This window comes from Rhineura floridana, chromosome 7 (genome assembly GCF_030035675.1).
Source record: "Rhineura floridana isolate rRhiFlo1 chromosome 7, rRhiFlo1.hap2, whole genome shotgun sequence".
Taxonomy (NCBI): domain Eukaryota; kingdom Metazoa; phylum Chordata; class Lepidosauria; order Squamata; family Rhineuridae; genus Rhineura; species Rhineura floridana.
This window is the reverse complement of record NC_084486.1, coordinates 86,299,893-86,318,844: the sequence shown is the minus strand read 5'-3', so window position 1 is coordinate 86,318,844 and position 18,952 is coordinate 86,299,893. Positions and strand designations below refer to the sequence as shown.

The 18,952-nt window shown below is 43.4% G+C and overlaps 2 protein-coding genes across 6 annotated transcripts in view; one reads left to right on the top strand and one right to left on the bottom strand.

Annotated features, from left to right (window-relative positions):
• Positions 1–967: 967 nt before the first annotated feature.
• Positions 968–10,592, bottom strand: DPCD (deleted in primary ciliary dyskinesia homolog (mouse)). Of its 2 annotated transcripts, XM_061636225.1 has the most exons (6): positions 10,487–10,592; positions 9,552–9,632; positions 7,807–7,931; positions 6,658–6,791; positions 1,796–1,898; positions 968–1,161 (listed from the first exon to the last, which is right to left on the bottom strand). In XM_061636225.1, the coding sequence occupies exons 1-6, from the start codon at positions 10,548–10,550 to the stop codon at positions 1,057–1,059; spliced, it is 612 nt and encodes a 203-aa protein (XP_061492209.1). In that variant the 5' UTR covers positions 10,551–10,592; the 3' UTR covers positions 968–1,056. The 2 variants fall into 2 exon arrangements, with proteins under 2 accessions (XP_061492209.1, XP_061492210.1); XM_061636226.1 differs by lacking the exon at positions 9,552–9,632.
• Positions 10,579–18,952, top strand: part of POLL (DNA polymerase lambda) — a 26,395-nt gene continuing 18,021 nt past the window's right edge. For 2 of the 4 annotated variants that reach the window (XM_061636220.1, XM_061636221.1), the window contains exons 1-5: positions 10,579–10,657; positions 13,252–13,406; positions 13,702–13,999; positions 15,954–16,125; positions 17,882–18,190. In XM_061636220.1, the coding sequence (XP_061492204.1) occupies positions 13,295–13,406; positions 13,702–13,999; positions 15,954–16,125; positions 17,882–18,190 (891 nt within the window). In that variant the 5' untranslated portion in view covers positions 10,579–10,657; positions 13,252–13,294. Of the gene's footprint in view, positions 10,658–13,251; positions 13,407–13,701; positions 14,000–15,953; positions 16,126–17,881; positions 18,191–18,952 lie in introns of those variants that run through there. The other 2 variants (XM_061636222.1, XM_061636223.1) reach the window with 2 other exon arrangements.

The window sequence follows — 18,952 nt, the reverse complement described above, 5'->3', positions numbered from 1 at the left end:
GAACAGGAGCACTCTGCACTACAACATTTTGTTTCAAGTCCTCTTTTATTCTATTTGTTATTAGTAATGCAGAATTCTGTGGAACACAGGAAATGCTGTTGTCCTACTTTCCTACATGCACTTTTGCATGTAGCTTTTGGACTGGTAGCATAAAGATAAACATGCACTTTCTGCTTCTTTGTGCCTGGCCTGTGTTTTTCAAATCTTTTTAGCTGTTATTCACATATAAAACTGGGATCAAGCAGGGAGGAAAATAGCATCCATAGTAGAATGATAGAATGTACAGATAGCTACAAGATCAGGTTATTCTTCCATGTAGGTGGGATCGAGAAACTAGCAAAGAAGCTTGAAAATTTGTTTGTTTTAAAAACTGGATACCCTAAATTGTGGTACAAACTGGCATAAATGAAATGCTGAGAGGTAAAAGTAATGAGGCCTCACAATATACATGTTCTGGGGCAAAAGCAGTAAAGAATAAAATATGCTTTGAAACAGGTTTGGTTTGCAGTTTGAGGGGCAAACTAAAGAAAATTCTCCTGTGAGCAGGTGTTCAGCACCAACACTGTATTTAAGTCTCCCTAGGAAACTATGTAAGATATGCATCATATTGTTTCTTGGCTCTTGCACTTAAATCAACTTGAAATGTTATTGAGTGCAGGAGGAGTAATGGTATCCATCTTCCTTCTGGCACCTCTCTCAGTGCTTTTTCTTTTTCTTTTTTTAAAGACAAGAAAGTTAGCAAACTTCATGTATTTAGAACCCTTAAATTATTCAGATATAAAAGGTGCTGTAGATGATAAATATGGGAGCTTTTGTTCACCAGGAATTACAGAAAGTATGCTAACAATGGCATCAACCTCCAAGAAACTGGTACTTCTCACCTGGGCTGGGTGCCAGCAGGCTGATGGAGCTCAAGAGCATTTGTGAAGAAGTTCTTCCAGTATCGAATAACTCAGCTCACTATGTCTTTTCCGAACAAGTTAGTCTCATCAGCTCCTTTATTTGTTAAAGAATAGTAGTAAAATATGTACAGACAAGACATTCTTCAACAGTTGGCTACTGTGTCTTGCACTCTCCGTCTCCATTATTAGCAGCCTTGATCTTCTTCAGCTCCTTCTGCAGCTCGTCCTCTGCAGTTAGAATCTCTGTTGGCTTCTGATACTATGGAAGATAAAAATTATCCAGATCTATCTCTAGCACAAACAGAGCTGCCATTAATTCAGTATCATATTTGCAAAGCACTGGAAATTCTCACATATCTAAGATGTAAGAACACACTGAGCATAAGGCATAAGAGGGTATCTGTGTTAGTCTGTTATGGCATAAGACTGTATCTCAGATGTACCCTATTTAATGCACATTATCTCATCTTGGAATCTGCCTTTTAACCCTTGTTAGACTCCTGGACTGTACAATCTCCCATGGCAAACTGTGCTCTTAACTTTGCTGGCAGTTACACTCTACTTCATATATTCATATGGTCTGGATTTCTGTGTCAAAACATTGCAGCCATGAGGAAAGATCTGAAGTTCAAAAAGGTGGTTGCTGGTGGGGAGGAAATGTGTACAAACTGTGGTGTTCTAAGCTCTGAAGCAGAAATAGGAGTAGCAATTCTGATTTTTTTTTCTTACTAGGCCTCAACAGCCTTATTAGTATAGCCCTAATTTTGTACTCTCTTGTCCTAGGCAAGGGCCTAGTTTTCTGTTTCCCCAGTTTGTACAAAGGTAGGGATGCCAAAAGGAAGGCTGCGAGAAGTTTTGGGTTATGCTGACATATTGGTCATGTAAGTACCTACCGTAATGATCAGTGTGTTGTTGGCATGACTGAAGCTCAAAGCACTGCTGTCCAAGGGCAGCTGAAATCTGTCTAAGTCAGGAATGGAGAACTTCTTGTAATATCTGAAGCCAAGCATGAAAGAGAGTATGAGGGTAAGACCAATTTCTGCTGTAACTTCCTTCACTAAGGGGAGTGCTAATTTATGAAGATGTAATTCTATACATAAAACCTAAAATATAAGTTAGAGAAACAGTAAGAACTGCATTCATAGAAAGTTTACTTTGCCCATTCCATTTCAATCAGGAATTGTTTCAAGACTTAGATGCTGAGCGCTTTCCAATAGGGCTGCTAGATTTAATCAATTTAAAACATACACATTTTGATTAACTTAAAAGATGTCCCTAGTTATTTGGACTATAGAATTTAATTTTTTTAGTAAATACATATAAATTGCAATGCCAAGCACCATCTTAAGATATCCCCATGTGAGAGGAGTACCTGCAACAACACAGCATTATCCAAAAATTAAATGTGCTTTTTTCCTTAGAATTAATTTCTCACACACACATTTAAGCTGCAATCCAGCTCCTTGATCTGACACACTGGGGAGGGAGGGGAGGCAGAGGTTTCACTCCTCCAGTGTGGAGCTTCTAGTTTCTTCTGCAAAAAGTGTGTATGGGAAGAAGTATAGCCAGTGAAATTCCCACTATTGGTAACCTGCAGAAAGCCCCCAAATGGAGCATTCCAGGGGTGGGAGGTGCTGAGTCACCCTACTACCATCACTTGACAGCATTGGTTTGGCCCCAGGATGGGCTCAGTTGCTATGCTAATCCCAGACTGGAGTAGTGTGGAGCAAGTGTTTGCCTGCCCACTGCTACAGCCAGCATGAGCAATAGAGGCAGAGAACCCTGATAGTTTGAACACCAGCTTACTTTTGATTACCTTGAATCTGAACTGGTTCACACACCTTTGTTTATATCCACCACATCCTTGGCAGAATAGTCTTCTACCAACCATGATTTAACCAAACTGAATGAACATGATTCTTATCTCCACCCGAACCCCCCCCCCCCGACACACACATTTAGCCCTTTTGTTACTCTTCCCTTGTGAAACTCCCTGCAGCACATGGACATGTTTCTAATGCTCCAAACTGAATGGGAGAATTTATTTCCTGGTGTCAGACCAATAAGCAATCCTTCTCCATTAAGCCAGTTTTGCTTAGAGGTTGACTGCTTGAACTACTGCTGCACAAAACATGAACCCTTTATTTTCCAGGCTTGAACGAAAATGCATACAAAGGCCAACCAGCCCTGGATGCTTTGCCTGCAAGGGAGGAATGTTACCGCAGGGCTCAGAGCCTTCTGCGTGGATTTGGGAAAGGTGGCAGACATGGATAATAATGGGGGTGTCAAAGGTTAAACTGCAAAGATTAGATGAACACAAAGACATGTTAAGGAAGTGTTAACTTCTTACTGATTGAGACAATAAAAAAGCAGGTCCCAGAAAAAGCCCAGTGTTTCAAAGAGCCTAAGGAGCCTCCACTGGGAACACCAGCTTTGCCCCCCAGCCTTCCCCAGGACTGAAGCAGTGGGAAAAATAATACCTGGTCTGGTCTCCAACTAAAATCTGTGAAAGATCAAAGGAAAGCAGATCTGCTGCTTTGCCGCCTTCTAGTGTAACGTTAACTGCTACCTCGCCCTGCAATAATTGAATCTGCTGTGGCCAAGGAGGCTTTGCCTGTTTGTTTGGAAAGTTTGCTTTAATGGATTTGTTTTACAGCAAGAGGGTAGCGCAAATCCCACTCAAGCAGCTTTTTGCTGTGGCTAGAGGAGACAACAATGAATGAGTTGGAACGGGTGGCAATATTTTCTTTTTTAAGGTCCCTTGGGGCAGCTGTGTGTTGTGGCAGGGCTCTTGTGTCTTCAACAGCTGCATAGCAAATATTCAATAGGTTTAGCTTTCTGCCTCACTGCATCTCCATGCAAGGAGGTTTTATCAGTTTAACTTCTGCTGTCATGCAGCTGTTGGAGGCATTAGGATAACCACTCTCTCTCCCAAAATATTAACTGTAGCCTCTTAAGACTCTTAAGTGTAAGCATGGACTTGTTTACTCTGGCCACAAGAAATGTAATGGGTTGTAGGGTTTATGTCTAGCCTAAGCGAAAGCCTCTTTCAGTAAAAGTACTAAGAGCAGAAAAGTTGTACAGAAGATCAAACGCATACCCAGCACCCCTGCTCCTCTCTATAAGTAATATTCCACTAGCAATAAGGGCAGGAAACCTGACCTCAAGTTATTTTATCTTCCCGCCCTGCCTACCACCACTATTCAGTCCAAGGAGACCCTCGTAGCACTACTAATAAACCAAAAGCTACAATAAAATCAGCATAAAGTAGAAACTTCAGAATTACAAATTTAAAAGAGTGGAGAAAGACCATATTAGAAGCAATCTATAGTCCTAGGTTATCTCAAAAAATACTTCACCTGCATTCTAAATAGTGGGGGGCACGGGGGGGTTGCAGCTGGACAAGCCTTGTTGGAGAGAGAATTTCATAAGGAAGGTACTACAAAAAAGAGCAAACCCTCTTCTGAAAATCTTAAACTACAGAGACTCTTACAGGGCAGGAGACACTCCTCGTCAAGTTCAACATGTGGCTGCTAAGCCAACTCTGTTACCTTCCACAATATGTGCCTTGCATGTTAAACAAGGGATTCAGGGGATTCAGCCCTACACACAGTTAAGGGCAGTTCACTGCAGGTGTTTATGTACCTAAGATGTGCCTCATCTTTCTGTTCTTGGTAATATCACAAATGTAAAAGCCAAAATGATCTCCCTATCTCTCAAAATGCTAAACTACAATGGAATTGGAGTGTGTTGCTGAACATCTTGCATCAAAATTATTGTTTGAGCTTTAGAATTGCTTCTCAGATTTCACCTCTTATGCTAAGTAGCTCTGCAAGATCAGAACAAGAATCCATCTAGTACAGCATCATGTTTTTAACAGTGGCCAAACAGATATTAGCATGGAAGAGTTACTGCTAAAATTTCCATGCCTTTTTTTTACAGAAAGAAATGGATATGATCTACTTTAGAAGCCCTGTTCAACCAGGGTTGGGAATTCCAGGCAGCATAGTTAAAACTATGGAAGTTGCTACCACAAGATGTGGTGATGATCTTAAAAGGAAATTGGACAAATGTATAGAGATGAAGGCTATCAATGGCTACTAGTTATGATGGCTATATATTGCCACCAGTATCAAAGGCAGGATGCTTCTGAATACCAGTCACTGGGAATCAACAGCAGGAGAGGGCTATTGTCCTCCTGCCCAGCCTGTGGGTTTCTCATAGGGATCTGGTTGGACATTGTGGAAAGCAGGATGCTGGACTAGACAGACATTTGGTCTGGTCCAACAGGGATTTTCTTACAGTGTTCAGGCAAGTGGATATTTGATTATTTTTCCTTAAGTACAACCACAGTGCCTGTTCTTGCTAATGCAACTATACGGCTTCCAAAACAAGCCTTATATGTATAAAGGCCTGTAGCATAGACACCAGACATTTAAAGTAACCATTTATAATTGTCTCCCACAAAAAAACAATGATGGTAAAGGGCAATGTGTGGCATACCTATGTCCTATCAAGCTCTAGAGGGTTCCAGCTTTCCTAAGCTTTCTCTTGAGCTCACAGATACCACTAAATATCTTTGTAAAGCTTACCCCAACTCTCTGGAGAAGGGATTGATTCAGGGACCTACATTATCTGTATGTTCAGAAAAAGACAGGATTAGTCGACTTGGAGGCAAACAACAACAACAAACTGATACAGAGCTCTTCCTTCCTCCACTCCTTGTTGAAGTCTTCATGGTCCCCTTCCAAACACATATCAAGAGAACAGTCTGATCCTATGCAGAATTATATTCTCTTGGAATGGGATTCAGCATACCCAATTCTACATAGGATTGTACTGTACTATATGAACAGCTCTACTCCCACAAGCAGGGCATGAATGAAACAACTCTCCCCTATTCACTGAGTACCAACAACTGAAATTCAGAGATGCTATGCTTTTGAACACAAAAGTACCATTTAGCTATCATGTCTAATAGCTGTTGAAAGGCTTATCTCCATGAATCTCTCTAGTTCCCCTTTAAAGGGATCTAAGCCAGTGATTATCAACCCATTCTGTGGTAGCAAGTCCTTTCTTTTGTGTGGCCTTAATTTATTGGTAATCAGTTTTGTTGGCTGACCCTGAATTCTTGTGTTATGAGACTTCCCATAAGATTCTGCAGAAAGCTGTGAAGGGCTGCTCAAATCAAGAACTACTTAAGCATCTTCATACCTATCAAGAGGAGGCTACTAAGCAGCATGAACCCGATCTTGCACCTGTCAGTTGCGGTCAGATAGCAAAGATGCTAAGTGGAAGGGCCCACAGGGTCAATGTAGTCTGGCCTTCATTGTGAACTGTTTGACAAGTCCTGACCATATCTATCATCCTTTACTGTCATTGATTAATAGTATTCTTTGCCCTCAGAAGAACTTTAACTTAAAAACATAACTGGCCAAACACAAAAGAGCAGCTCTTTGCCAACAGCCCCACCTCTTGGTCATTTTCCAAGATTGCACAAAAAATGGGTTAAGTGAGAAGTGAAAATCAAATACTGCATGTTCTAGGCAATGTATTTCTTCCAACTTCTTCCTAAAAATGGCAGTTGGGAATGCATTTGCTTCAGTTTGTAACTTGGTATTGTTAAGTAGGAAGGGAAGAAGAGATGAAATTTGTCAATAAGGAGCACACAGTTGCCTCCAGACCATGGGACTAATCTAAGCCTTTAGCCTCCAACAGCTTCATCCTCCCTTGAGTGAACCCTGTGCTTACTGACTTCTTATTTGTAGTATGGACAACACAGCAGCATCGATCCTTCTCCACAGAAACACGGTAAACATCCTTAGGATACGGCAAGTTCCGGATCCGCCACTGGAAGTTGCTCTTGGTGTCTTTTCGCATAAAGACAGGCTAGAAAAAAAGCATGGTAAAGTCATCTTGGTGCCATTCAGATGACATAGATAGCAATGGCATAAGTGGGGATACCTGATTTTGCACATTCAAGTGTTTGGTCTTGCTACCTAGATCTAATAGTACTGAGGACAGAGTGTCTTTGGGTTCGGTCCCCCACCATATTTGCTTATATTTTTTCATATATATTATGAATTCTGTAAGTGTATAGGTGGAAGGGTTGCTGGTCCTGGCAGCTTCTTCAAGATACACAAATGAAACTGATGTAGAGGAATGGGGAGGAAGAAAGTTGGATTGGATTTGGATCAGAAGGAGAGAAAACAGATTAAAGCCACAAAGATCACATAGATGAGGAACAAAAGTGGTTTCTCGCAGCGGTCTCAACAGCTATTCCACAAAGAATAGCAAACAAAATGCTGGTGGTTAATCCTGAACAACATGCAGTATTCATTGGTGAGCCCATGTTGGTGAGGTCATGAATCTCTCTGTCAATCTACGGAGAGAACTATTCATCTTAAGGAAGGGCCATAGCAAAGTAGCACAGCTCATGCCTTGAATGCAGAAAAGTCTAAGTCCTGGCACTTTCAGTTAAATGATTTTAAACAACAGTGCTGGGAAAGATTCCAGACGCAGTAAGCAGCTGCTGCTGGTCAGGTAATATTGGGTTAGATGGACCAATGGTCCGACGGTGTCAGATAGCTTTATAGGATTTTGCACAAATTCTCCAACAAGTAACCAAGTGAAGTCACCTAACAGGGTGCTATGAGACTTTTCTCAACCCAGGAATATCCTCAAGGTAACAGAGCCTGTGTCTTCTCCCTTTCTCTGCTCCTGAATTGTGACATTCCAAACCCTAGATGAGCTACATTATGTTAACCTGCAACTGAAGTGTTTCTACTCATCTCACTTAAGAAGCCAAACTAATCTCAGAATTCAGAACAGGTAGCTCCAGTAAATGAGACCGATAACAATTTTAGATGTGATGGTGATGTAGAAAAGAACATGCCTTACTTACATTTGTACTGCTCTCCTTTATGAGTTCACGATCCAGAGCTCCTGGTACAAGCAAGTCAGGTTCTCCCACCTCAACCTGCCAACTGCCACAAGCACCCAGGGCATTCTTCTCTCTCCATTTCCTCACTACAAAGAAAAGAAAGGAAAAAGGAAGCATCTCCTTAAACTGCTCTTTCAGGAAAATATCCTCAATGAATTTGCAGCAATCACTAAATTTTTGGTGGGATTCTCTTGCTATTTCAAGGAGTGATAGCAGATATTGCCTGATTTGGAATTTTGACATATGGGTGAGACATGATAACAAGAAACTGTACTAGGCAGTGATGTGGTTTTTAGGAAAATTTGAATAAGAAAATTTCCCAGTGCCCAAAACTAATTGAAAACTGATTTAACAATTTGGATTATTTATAATTTGACTTTTAATTCATACTTGATTATGTCCCTCCCCTTATTTGCAAGTAAACAGATAAATCTATCCCCTCTTCAATCATTATTTATTATAATTTATTAAATTTATATCCCACCCTTCTTTCCAAAGGAGCCCAGGGCAGCAAACAAAACAATTTAACAAAAAAAAAAACCCAACTAAAAACAATTTAAAAACCTTCTAAAAACAGTTACATTCTTAAAAACACCTACAAATAAAAACTTTATAAAAACAATTGCAAATAAACACATTCTTCTATTCAGTGATATTCCTTCACCCATCAAATGCCTGGATAAAGAGGAATGTTTTCAAATTCCTCCTAAAAGTCATTAATGTTAGAGACAAGATGCATTCCACAAACGGAGCCACCACTGAAAAGGCCCTGTCATGAGTCAAAACCAATCAAGCACCACCACCAAGTCCTCACCTGCTGATCATACAGTCCAAAATGGTTGATACTGGGGAAGATGCTCTTTTAGATAGTTGGGTCCCAAGCTATTTTGGACTTTACATGCTAGTATTAGCATTGTGAATTGGGCCCATTAGCTCACTGGCTGTCAGTGCAGTGCTTTCAGGACCAGTGACACGTGTACACTCAACATGCACATGCTGGGAGATCACGACTTCCAGAGCAAGGCCAGAACAATCAGGGCTCAGGCTTTCATTGAAGTGTAGTCACATAGTCTTTTCTAGCTCAGACATACACGTTTAATGCATGGATTTCAAGGCTGAAGCTGCAGGGGCAGCAGTGCAGCTCCACTGCCCCTTTTATTATGTGGATGCCTTTCACTTGATCAGTACATGAAAGGAGCTCTAGTGGTTGTGTAATCAAATCTAATTCCAAGGAACAATCTCCCGAAAAAAAGTTTGTTGTATCTATGAAACTGTCCAATTTAATAGATATCATATCCATACATAATTTTACAAAACAATGCCTTTGTAGAAGCAAAAAGGTCTATGGAAAACATAGTACAGGTAATAGGGAAAATTCCTACTCGCATCATCGCTAACATGTAACACACATTTTAGAAATGTATATTTTCCCATGGTGCTGTCAAGTATGTATTGGCTCCTGCCTCAAAGGGCAATTCTACTCTTTGTTGAAAATAATTACCACATTGAACAAGATGGCAAAATGAATAAATCACATGCCCTAATTTGAAGCCATGGTCAACATGAAAACCTGACCTGCACTATGTGCAGCAATTACTAAAGGCAAAGCTGCTACTTCTGATCAACCACTACCGCTAACAAGTCAAGGCCCCATTGTTATCAACTTTAAACTCTAAAGTCAACTTTAATAAAGGAGACTTGCTTACAAAGTAGCTGGTTTGTCTTCAGGTCATATTCCTCTGCCATCTCCTTCCCATTGTCAAACAAGTAATGGATTTTTCGCTTACCTAAGCAGAGCAGAAGGTGGAAATGATGTAGAGAAAAGTCCCACCCCCTGACACCCTCACTGACCCCATTTTCAGCTACCCCAAGGCTTGGCTGGAGACCACAAAAGCCTAGGTCACAGCATCTGTGTTATTATGGCATTTACAGACTGCCCTGATCCCACCTCCCACCATCCCAAATCATACAACCTGATCTTAAAACACGAGTAGATGTGGATTTCAGTGGGACTGTCTCTCAAGCACACGTGACAGGCTTGTGCAATTTGACAGCCCAACCCTATGCAAATCTACTTGGAAGTACATTCCACCAAGTTCAATTTTTATTTTTATTTTAAGAAATGTATACTCTGCCCTTCAACAGGTCTCCAGAGCGGCTTCAAAGGGTTTGTCTCCCAAGTAAGCATACATGGGGCTGTACTCAAAACAACAAATAGTCTTGTGGCACCTTCAAAGGCTAAGGCTGCAATCCAATCTACACTTACCTGGAAATAAGCCCCACTGAACACAGTAGGGTTTACTTCTGAGTAAACATGCACTGGATTGCGTGGTAAAACCGCGATCTTATACACTTTTACCTGGGAGTAAGTCCCAGTGACAACAATGAGATTTACTTCTGAGAAGACATGCACAGGATTGTGCTACAAGAAGGTTTGTTTTGGCGTAAGCTTTCGCGGATCACTGTCCGGTCTACTTTCACTGTAGCCAACAGTTTTAAGCACTGAGCACCCTGCATCCCCACCCCCGCATCGCGGAGTCCCTTCCCCCCCTCAATTCGTCAGGATCCCAGCCTTGCCGCCCCCAAATTTCCCGGAAGAGGGTCACTGGGGTTCTGCTGGGATTGTCTCGCTCCCATTTACCGTCCCGGAGCAGAGCGGTCTTGCGCGCCGCACGCAATTGCTCCAGCCAGCTCGGCTCAGCCATGATGCCGCTAGACTCATTCCCAAGGCAACTACCTACACTTCCGGCTCTTCCGGCCCTGACACGGAAGAAAAAGCCGCCCTCGCCCTGCTGTCGCTTTCCCTTCCCTGGTAAGTGAAATTGCCACGAAGCGGACCCCACCACTTACCCGCTTTCCTTCCCCCCGAAAGGGCGTTTCTGGACCTCCGCCACACACTTCCTTCATGATAGGCCTAATCCTAACCGTGGGGCACTAGCTGCACCAGAAAAAATATTGGGGAAGGGGAGGAGACAGAAGAGGCAAAGTATATTTCTAGGTTGGCGAAATATGAATGCGGGGGCGAAGTCCTTGTTTGGGGGGGCGCTTGTCCCCCGTTTGGTGCCGCCCTGCCGTGGGGTGATCAGAGAGAGAGAGCGCACAGGTGAACAAGTGGAGGAAGCGGCTCGTTGCGGAGCTGTCACCGCTTGCCTGCCTAAGTGAGCAAGCCAGGAAAGCGATTGTAAGGAGCAACGGCTGCCTCTACTCTACACCCCTTCCTGCTTGTGCATTCTCTCTCTTGGCGACAAGCGTCATTCCCTCACAGAGCAACCTGTGGCCCTCCATGTGTTGGAGTCCATCTCCCATAAGCCTCAGCCTGCACGGCCCATGGTTAGGAATAATAGGAGGCCCTAACCCTCTAGCTCCACCACCCTCAGTCATCCAAAGATCTCTGGCTCCCTCAAAAGACTCCACTCTTTCCCCCTTGTTCTGGGAACTGTCTCCAGGAATTACTGTGTGGTGTCTTCTAATTCCTGCAAATGCTTTTTCAATGCCCCCCTTTTCTGTGAAGCCTTTGCCTCAACTCTCTAGTTTCCATGCCCTAGTGCATATGTGCAGGGGTGTAGTCATTCCAAGTGGTTGTAGATCTCTTACTTTTTTGGGAGCAGGGTTCCTGCATACAAAGCAATCATCATGAAAGGGGAGTGTGTTAGCCACTGAGAAGAGTCTTCTCACTTGGCCAATAGCATGCTTCCTTGTCCTTTCATTCTGATTGGAGACAATCAGAGTGAAAGGAGATGGGTCAGTCACTGAGAAGACTCTTCCGAGTAGCATATACATGCCTCCTCTTTCATGCTGATTGGCTCCTAGGGTAAGTGAGAAGTGAGCTTCATGGCAAAGTACTCTGGTCTCCCAAATCCTAGTCCTACACTTGGCTTCACTTCAGAATTCTTAAAATCAAAATGTTTCTGGCGACATTTAGCCCCAAGAGAGAGAGAGAGACTGAGTGGGGGGAAGCCCATACACACAGCAGTTTTATTCTGGTTCTGTCACTGCAGAACAGAGTGAATCCCAGGGGGCATGGCTGTGAGGGAGGATGGTGTGACTATCATGAAGGGACCCTGCACTTCTGAATTTGCCAGTATACTACTGCAGGTGTAGGGAACTTTGGCTCTCCAGATGTTGCTGAACTACATTTCCTATTAGCCGTAGCAAGCATGGCCAATTTCCAGGAATGATGGGAATTGTAGTTTAGCAACATCTGGAGGACCAGAAGTTCCTCACACCACATCTTCCACCAATTGCATATTCTTTCTCTGTTTATCCATTTCCCCCCCGTTTCTTCTCCAAGCATAGCATATTAGGACATTTGTCATGGGTCTACATATCCCATTAGGGTTGATGCTCTGCACCCACTGCCATTCGGACTCCCTACTGGCATTGGTGCTGCAGCCACCAGTGTCCTGGTTTCTTCTCAGGCTTGCATGTGAACTTACCTGTGAGAATACCAGTGTGGTAATGGACCAAGAGCTGAGCATTTGCTCTGCTCCCAGCTCATTAAAACAACAACACCAACTAAGCTGGTGTATAAGGATGACTGCCCCACCACCTCCCTGCTTTCTTTTTCACTCAGGGGTAGCGGCAGCTCTGTAATAGGCCAGGAACCAAGTGGCTGCTAGACTCTTTGCCCATTGTAATGCTGCTGCTTGGTAAGTGCAAGGAGAGACTGGTGCCTGCAAGAACATTGCCACCAGAGGGCCCAAGTGGCAGCAATCACTGGGGACGTGTGTCTTGGTTAGTGCTGAAGGCCCCACTGAAGACAGCCTGCCCTGAACCACCCCATCCACCCTAAATCTGGAGCCAAGCCTGTTTCTCTATGTTGAATTTTATGCTGAAAACTCCTCAGGGCAGGGATCTGATGGTGTTATATGAATAATAATAAAATGGCATCTATGGAGATGGTGCATGTTCAGGGATCCTTGATTTATAACTGAATTAACAGAGTTTAATACAATTGTCCTTATAATATTATTGTGAAAGTGAATTGTGAAGCACAAAGTCTACTGATCTTTAGATGGGCCTGATTTTGCTATCTGAAGAGGGTCTCTTTAGTGATTGGGTAGGGGAATTTTGCCCGTTAAAGAAAATAAATGTCACCCTCCAAACACTTAACTGAACTGAAAATGCTGCATTAGCATAGGAATGCGTTTTGTTGGACAATTGTCTGTCATTAGGGTGGATCACAAGCTAAGACCCCCTCAGAAGGTGAAGTTATAATAATGGCCTGTCAAAGTCTTGCACCTCACTAATTTCTACCTCTAGCTAAAGTTGCTATAGGGTTCTGTTTCATCTGTTGCCATGTGTCACATGGTAGCTGTGTTTTCAGAGGAAGTTTAGAAAAACCTTTGAGATATATACACAATATTAGTCACTTTGAACTTGTACAATCTTTACCATCTTCCTCAGTAAGACTGCTTAGTCCTGGCTGGGAAGGAGGCATCCATGTTCCATGGAGCCCCAAGGCATTGTCAAAGCTTTTCCCAAACGAAAGAAGATAAGAAACGATTCTCGGAATGTGGCACCTCCAAAGGTACTGAAAGAAGAAAACAGGAATGAGCAAGGTGAGTTTTCTGTTTGGTTCCTTAGCCAGGTGAAGCAATGAGATAGCCTGGCCTGCTGTGCCCTTGATAACTGTGGGCTAGTTTTTCGTGTAAATAGTATACCTTGGGAGAATCCTGGAAAATTCCAAACTAGTGGAGCCATCGTGTTTTAAAATCTTAGCTATGTGCTACAAGAGCATTAGCCTTCTTCATACTAGTTATGTCTTCAAGCTGTTGGACTCCCATCACTCAGACAAGGTGTGAAAAGCCATCCCTTCTTTTCTGAGTCTCTTTCCCTGTCTTTGGCTTTCATTAGCAGTGTGGTTGGAGCCAGTCACTGCCTATGTGCTGCAAGCAGGAATTGGCCAGGCCAGGGCTGAGATCTTTCGCAAGCAAATCATCCAGAATGGGGGCAGGATTTGCAGCCAACTTTCCCCAGATGTGACACATGTTATAGTGGATGAAGGCATGGACTGTGGCCGGGCTTTCCGGCTCCTCAAACTAGCCAAGTTACCCCAGGGATTGCAACTGGTGAAGGCATCCTGGCTGAGTTCCTGTATTACTGCGCAGCAGATCTTGAGCACTACTGGCTATAGTCTCTTTATCCCAGACAAGTAAGTGCCTCTCTTGTATGCATTGTCTGGTCTGAGATGGCAAGTTTTATATAGAAACCAATTTCTCATTTTGGAAATTCACATGGAGGTCTATAGGAGGTTTCTTCAACTTGGTGCCCTCCAAATGTTTTGGACTACAACTCCCATCATCCCTGACCACTGGCCATGCTGGCTGCAGTTGATGGAAGGTGTAGTCCAAAACACCTGGAGAACACTATGTGGAGAAAGCTGATCTATAGCAGTGTGACCAAAAAACCCAGGTAAACCTGTCTGTCTGCTTCCTTCCCTCATCCACAACTAGCCTAACCCACTTCTGTCTGTCTATCTAATCTAACTAATATTTTTGCAAGCTGTCATGCCATCGTGCATGGGGGCAGGGTACAGCAGCAGGACAACAGGCAAGGGAGGCGAGGGAGCGAGGGAAGCAAGTGCTGGGGGTGAGTATGCACTGGGGGGACAAGCAAGTGGGTGAATGTTGGGGGCAGGCAAGCGAGCAAATTGACGGCAGCAGCATCACGGGAGGCAGGTAAGTAGTTGAGGCTGGGCAGAGGCAGCAGTCTGAGCAGATGGGATGCTGGTAAACTGCCTAAATGGGGGGGAGTGCCTGGAGCCTTTTGGGGGTTGCCTGGGACTGTTTGGGGAGTTGCCTGGGGGTGGTGGCCTTTTGGGAGATGCTTGAGAGTGGGGGGATGTTTTGGGAGTTGCCTCTGTGGGTGTGTGGGAGTCCCTTTGTGTTAGACAGTTCCTGGTGTGTGTGTAGTTTTATGAGGGAGTGTGTGTGTGTGTGTTTGAGAGTCCCGGGGGTGTTGAGAGTCCCTAGCTGTGGAAGTCCTGGGGCAGGGGAGTCCCTGTGTGCGTGTGTGTTTGGGAGTCTGGGGGCGGGTTGGTGTGCAAAGTGCACAGGGGCAAACCCCCTTGTAATTAAAATTGTCCCTCAATCCTCTGTGATACCAGAACAAATGAGATCCATGTCCAAATCCTTGCCTTGCTGTTATTGGGGTCCTGGTGGAACTGTTTATAATAGAATTATGAGTGTTCCATATTGTCTTACCTGTGCTAGGTGCAAATGGAGTCTTCTTTGTTGGTTTCCCTGATTAAGGATCACACAATGCTCTCTGTAATACCTGTCACTCTCAGGCTACTATATCATGGGATCAAACTGTGATGAAAAGAAACATATTTAAAATAAATGGAGGGTAACCTGGACAGGATAGGGGCACCTTGTATGATGAATGTTAGTAACTTCAAGAAGGATGCAGACAAACTGGACAGGGTTCAGAGGAGGGCAACAAGGATGATCAGGGGACTGGAAACAAAGCCCTATGAGGAGCGACTGAAAGAACTGGGCATGTTTAGCATGGAGAAGAGAAGACTGAGGGGAGATATGATAGCACTCTTCAAGTACATGAAAGGTTGTCACATAGAGGGCCGGGATCTCTGCTCGATCATCCCAGAGTGCAGGACACGGAATAATGGGCTCAAGTTGCAGGAAGCCAGATTTCGACTGGACGTCAGGAAAAACTTCCTAACTGTTAGAGCCATATGACAATGAAGCCAATTACCTAGAGAGGTAGTGGGCTCTCTGACACTGGAGGCATTCAAGAGGCAGCTGGACAGCCATCTGTTGGGAATGCTTTGATTTGGATTCCTACATTGAGCAGGGGGTTGGGCTTGATGGCCTTATAGGCCCCTTCCAACTCTACTATGATTCTATGAACTGAATTGTATTTGTTCAGTGTAGATGAACAGTCTGGTAGCTTATGTGTACGGATAGTGATTTTTTGTGTGGTTGGATCAAGTTATGAATATCAAAAGCTATCTCTTAATCCATTCATCAGCCACCAAATTAATGTATGAGCTTCCCCAGTTCTTTTTTTCCTGGTTGTTTTTAAGGATAGAATGGCTGCCTTTAAAGCAAATGATTGCACTTTGCTGTACATTTGATTCTTGGCAGGTATCTGGAGATAGCAGACGCTTCAAAGCCGCAATCACAACTTCTGAATGAAGAGATACTCCAGCCTCAAATGGAGAGTGCAGTCATAGCACTGAAGGCCAAATCACAGACAGGAATTTCCAGCTGTCCCTGCAATGCAACAAATTCTTCAGGACAGCAGGGAGCCAAAGAGGTGAGCCCACTTAGTGGCTTCCCACGTTTCTGCTCTTGAGCAGTTTTGTAAGTTAGGTCAGGGATTTTCTTGAGGAAGAGCCGTAGCTCAGTGGAAGAGCCAGGTGCTTTGCATGCAGAAGGTTCCAGGGTCCATCCCTGGCATCTGCAGGCAGGTCTCGGAAAGATTTCTGGCCTGAAACTCTGGAGAGCCACTGCTTGTCAGTGTAAACTGAGCAAGATGGACCAATCGTCTGATTCAGTATAAGAGAGTTTTCTGTGTTCCTAAGAAGAATAAAAAGCACTAAGTTCCTTTGATGGACATCAGAGAACGATGCCAGTATTTGGGGGAGGGGTGACAACAAACTTAATTGGTGAAGCCTACAGATGACATAGCAGTTTTTTTCTTTCTTCTGAAGGGGATGAATTTTTTCATATTAAACAAATTCTGTGGTGTCCTTGTAGGAGCTGGGCGTGTAACTTGTGCTTCCTTTAGTTACCCTGAATATAGCTTGATTTCATACCACCTAAAAATCACAAATATAAGGAGCTTTTGGCAAATTGTTTCCGTCGTTAGAATGCATGTATTCTATTATGCTGCTATCTTTGTTTAGAAACATCATGATGTTTATTTATGCCCAGTCCTCTGAAAATCAAATTATTAGTATTATTGTTAGTAGTAGTGGTGGTAGTAACATTAATATCTCCTCACAGAGAATCTGGCAAAAGTATACACTGACATAAAAGCCCTATATATGAAATTGCCTGGAATTTCATTCTTTCTCAACTCCGCAGCAATATTAAAATCAGCCAATAAAATAGTAAACATGCACTGTATAAATGCTGTCAAGTCAGAACATAAAGAAATCATCTTGACTACAATGTATTCCTTGTAGCACCTTGACCACAAGATGCAATGAATGTGAGCAATTGTTCAGCTTCCTGAGTATTATATCCTTTATGTTCTCTATCAGGCAGTGGAATACCCGGTATGTTCATTATGGAACATTGTTGCCCCCTGGTGTGTGCAGTATACAGAAACAGACAATTACGCCACTATAGTTGCTGTAATCTGGGACATCTTATTTTTGATTCATCTTCATCCCTACTACAAAAGAAAACTACCTTCATAAGTTGTGAGGATCCATAGAATTTTGGTTATCCTATATCCTCTGTCAGCCATGTTTCCTTATAGATTGTCACTATAATTGGGGAAGAAACATGTTAATATGCAACTGTGCATATATTTAATTTATTTAATTACATTTATATCCCACCTCTCATCTTAAGGAGCTCATCAAGGTGATGTACAAGCATAGTTCTCCCTCTCCCAATGTTATCCTCACAACTAGAGGTATGAAGGTCTGGAAAAAACCTGGAAACACAAATTTTCTGGGTTTTTTTCCCAGGTCTTCACATCTCTACTGACAACAACCCTGTGAGGTAGGTTAGGCTGAGAGTGACTGGCCCAAGGTCACTCAGTGAGCTTTATGGCCAAGCAGGGATTTGAACCCTGGTCTTCCAGGTCCCAGTCTGATACTGTAACCACTACATCACACTGGCTCTACTAGTTAGCAGAACGTATGTTTTTAGTACAGCTTATGTTTGTTTTTTACTCTGAACCTGTTGAACTATTGCTGTGGGTGTCACGGGGGTAAAAGTGCCCTTGAGTGTTTTAGAGTCTCCCTGTCTTTGGTGCATAAGGAGCCAGTGCCTTGTAATTGTTTGGTTAAGTGATGGCTGTATTTCATTGCTTCCTGTTCTGCCTCTCTCCAAAGATGATCTTGGATGATGAGGGAGTGGAAGGGGAAGAACTTGTGGTCACTCTGCAAGAACTGGAAGCGCTGAAGTCAGGCCAAGAAGTGAACACTTTGTCAGGAGACTCTTCAGCGGTGTTTCCCACTGGCAAGTGGGTTTGTGCTCAGTCCTCTGAATGCAAGAAAATTAATCATAATCAGAGTATTACAGAGAAGCTGGAGCAGCTGGCAAAAGCTTATTCTGTCCAAGGTGACAAGTGGAGGGCTCTTGGTTACTCCAAAGCTATTAACTCCCTCAAGAGCTACCACAAGCCAGTCACTTCTTATCAGGTAATTGCAACAGATCTCTTCCTGAGCAAATCCTTTTCCACCTCCTCCAAACCATCTGCAGCTTGCTGTTTTTGGGAGCAGCCATTGGCCTCCTGTCTCACGCTCGTAACTGTCCGCTGCAGTGAATCCTGGGGAGATAGTTGGCAGTTATCCTGTGCCAGACAATTATTGCTTGTGTGACCTTCAGCCTGCTTGCTTGGCAGCCAGCATTATTCCTTTGCTCCTTGGCCTGCTGTATAGAAAGAATTCCTTGAGTGTGGAATTAGAAAAAGCTTATGCTATGCTTCTGGTCCTTTCAAAAGAGTGCAGAGCAAGTCTGGGACTGCCTTGAGAGCAAGATAAAAATACTTGTAACAAGAGAGTAAAGATCACAACATTTTATTTGCATAGATTTTATAAGCTTGAATTGCAAGTTTACAAAGGTGGATTCTTTGGTAGTGGTGTCTGTTAGAAAGTTGGCAGCACCTCAGGAAGAAAGAGGAGAAGAGAAGACTGAGGGGAGATATGATAGCACTCTTCAAGTTTGGCTATGGGGTGGTATATAAATGTAAAAAATAAATAATAATAAATAAGTACATGAAAGGTTGTCACACAGAGGAGGGCCGGGATCTCTTCTTGATCGTCCCAGAGTGCAGGACACGGAATAATGGGCTCAAGTTGCAGGAAGCCAGATTTCGACTGGATATCAGGAAAAACTTCCTAACTGTTAGAGCCATACAACAATGGAACCAATTACCTAGAGAGGTAGTGGGCTCTCCGACA

Excerpts from the sequence above, each read along its gene's own strand:
- DPCD (XM_061636225.1), bottom strand. The coding sequence starts at position 10,550 with ATGGCTGAGCCGAGCTGGCTGGAGCAATTGCGTGCGGCGCGCAAGACC. Across the intron at positions 1,899-6,657 it reads GTCCATACTACAAATAAGAA|ATATTACAAGAAGTTCTCCA; the intron begins GTCAGTAAGCAC and ends GCTTGGCTTCAG. Across the intron at positions 1,162-1,795 it reads ACAACACACTGATCATTACG|TATCAGAAGCCAACAGAGAT; the intron begins GTAGGTACTTAC and ends TATCTTCCATAG.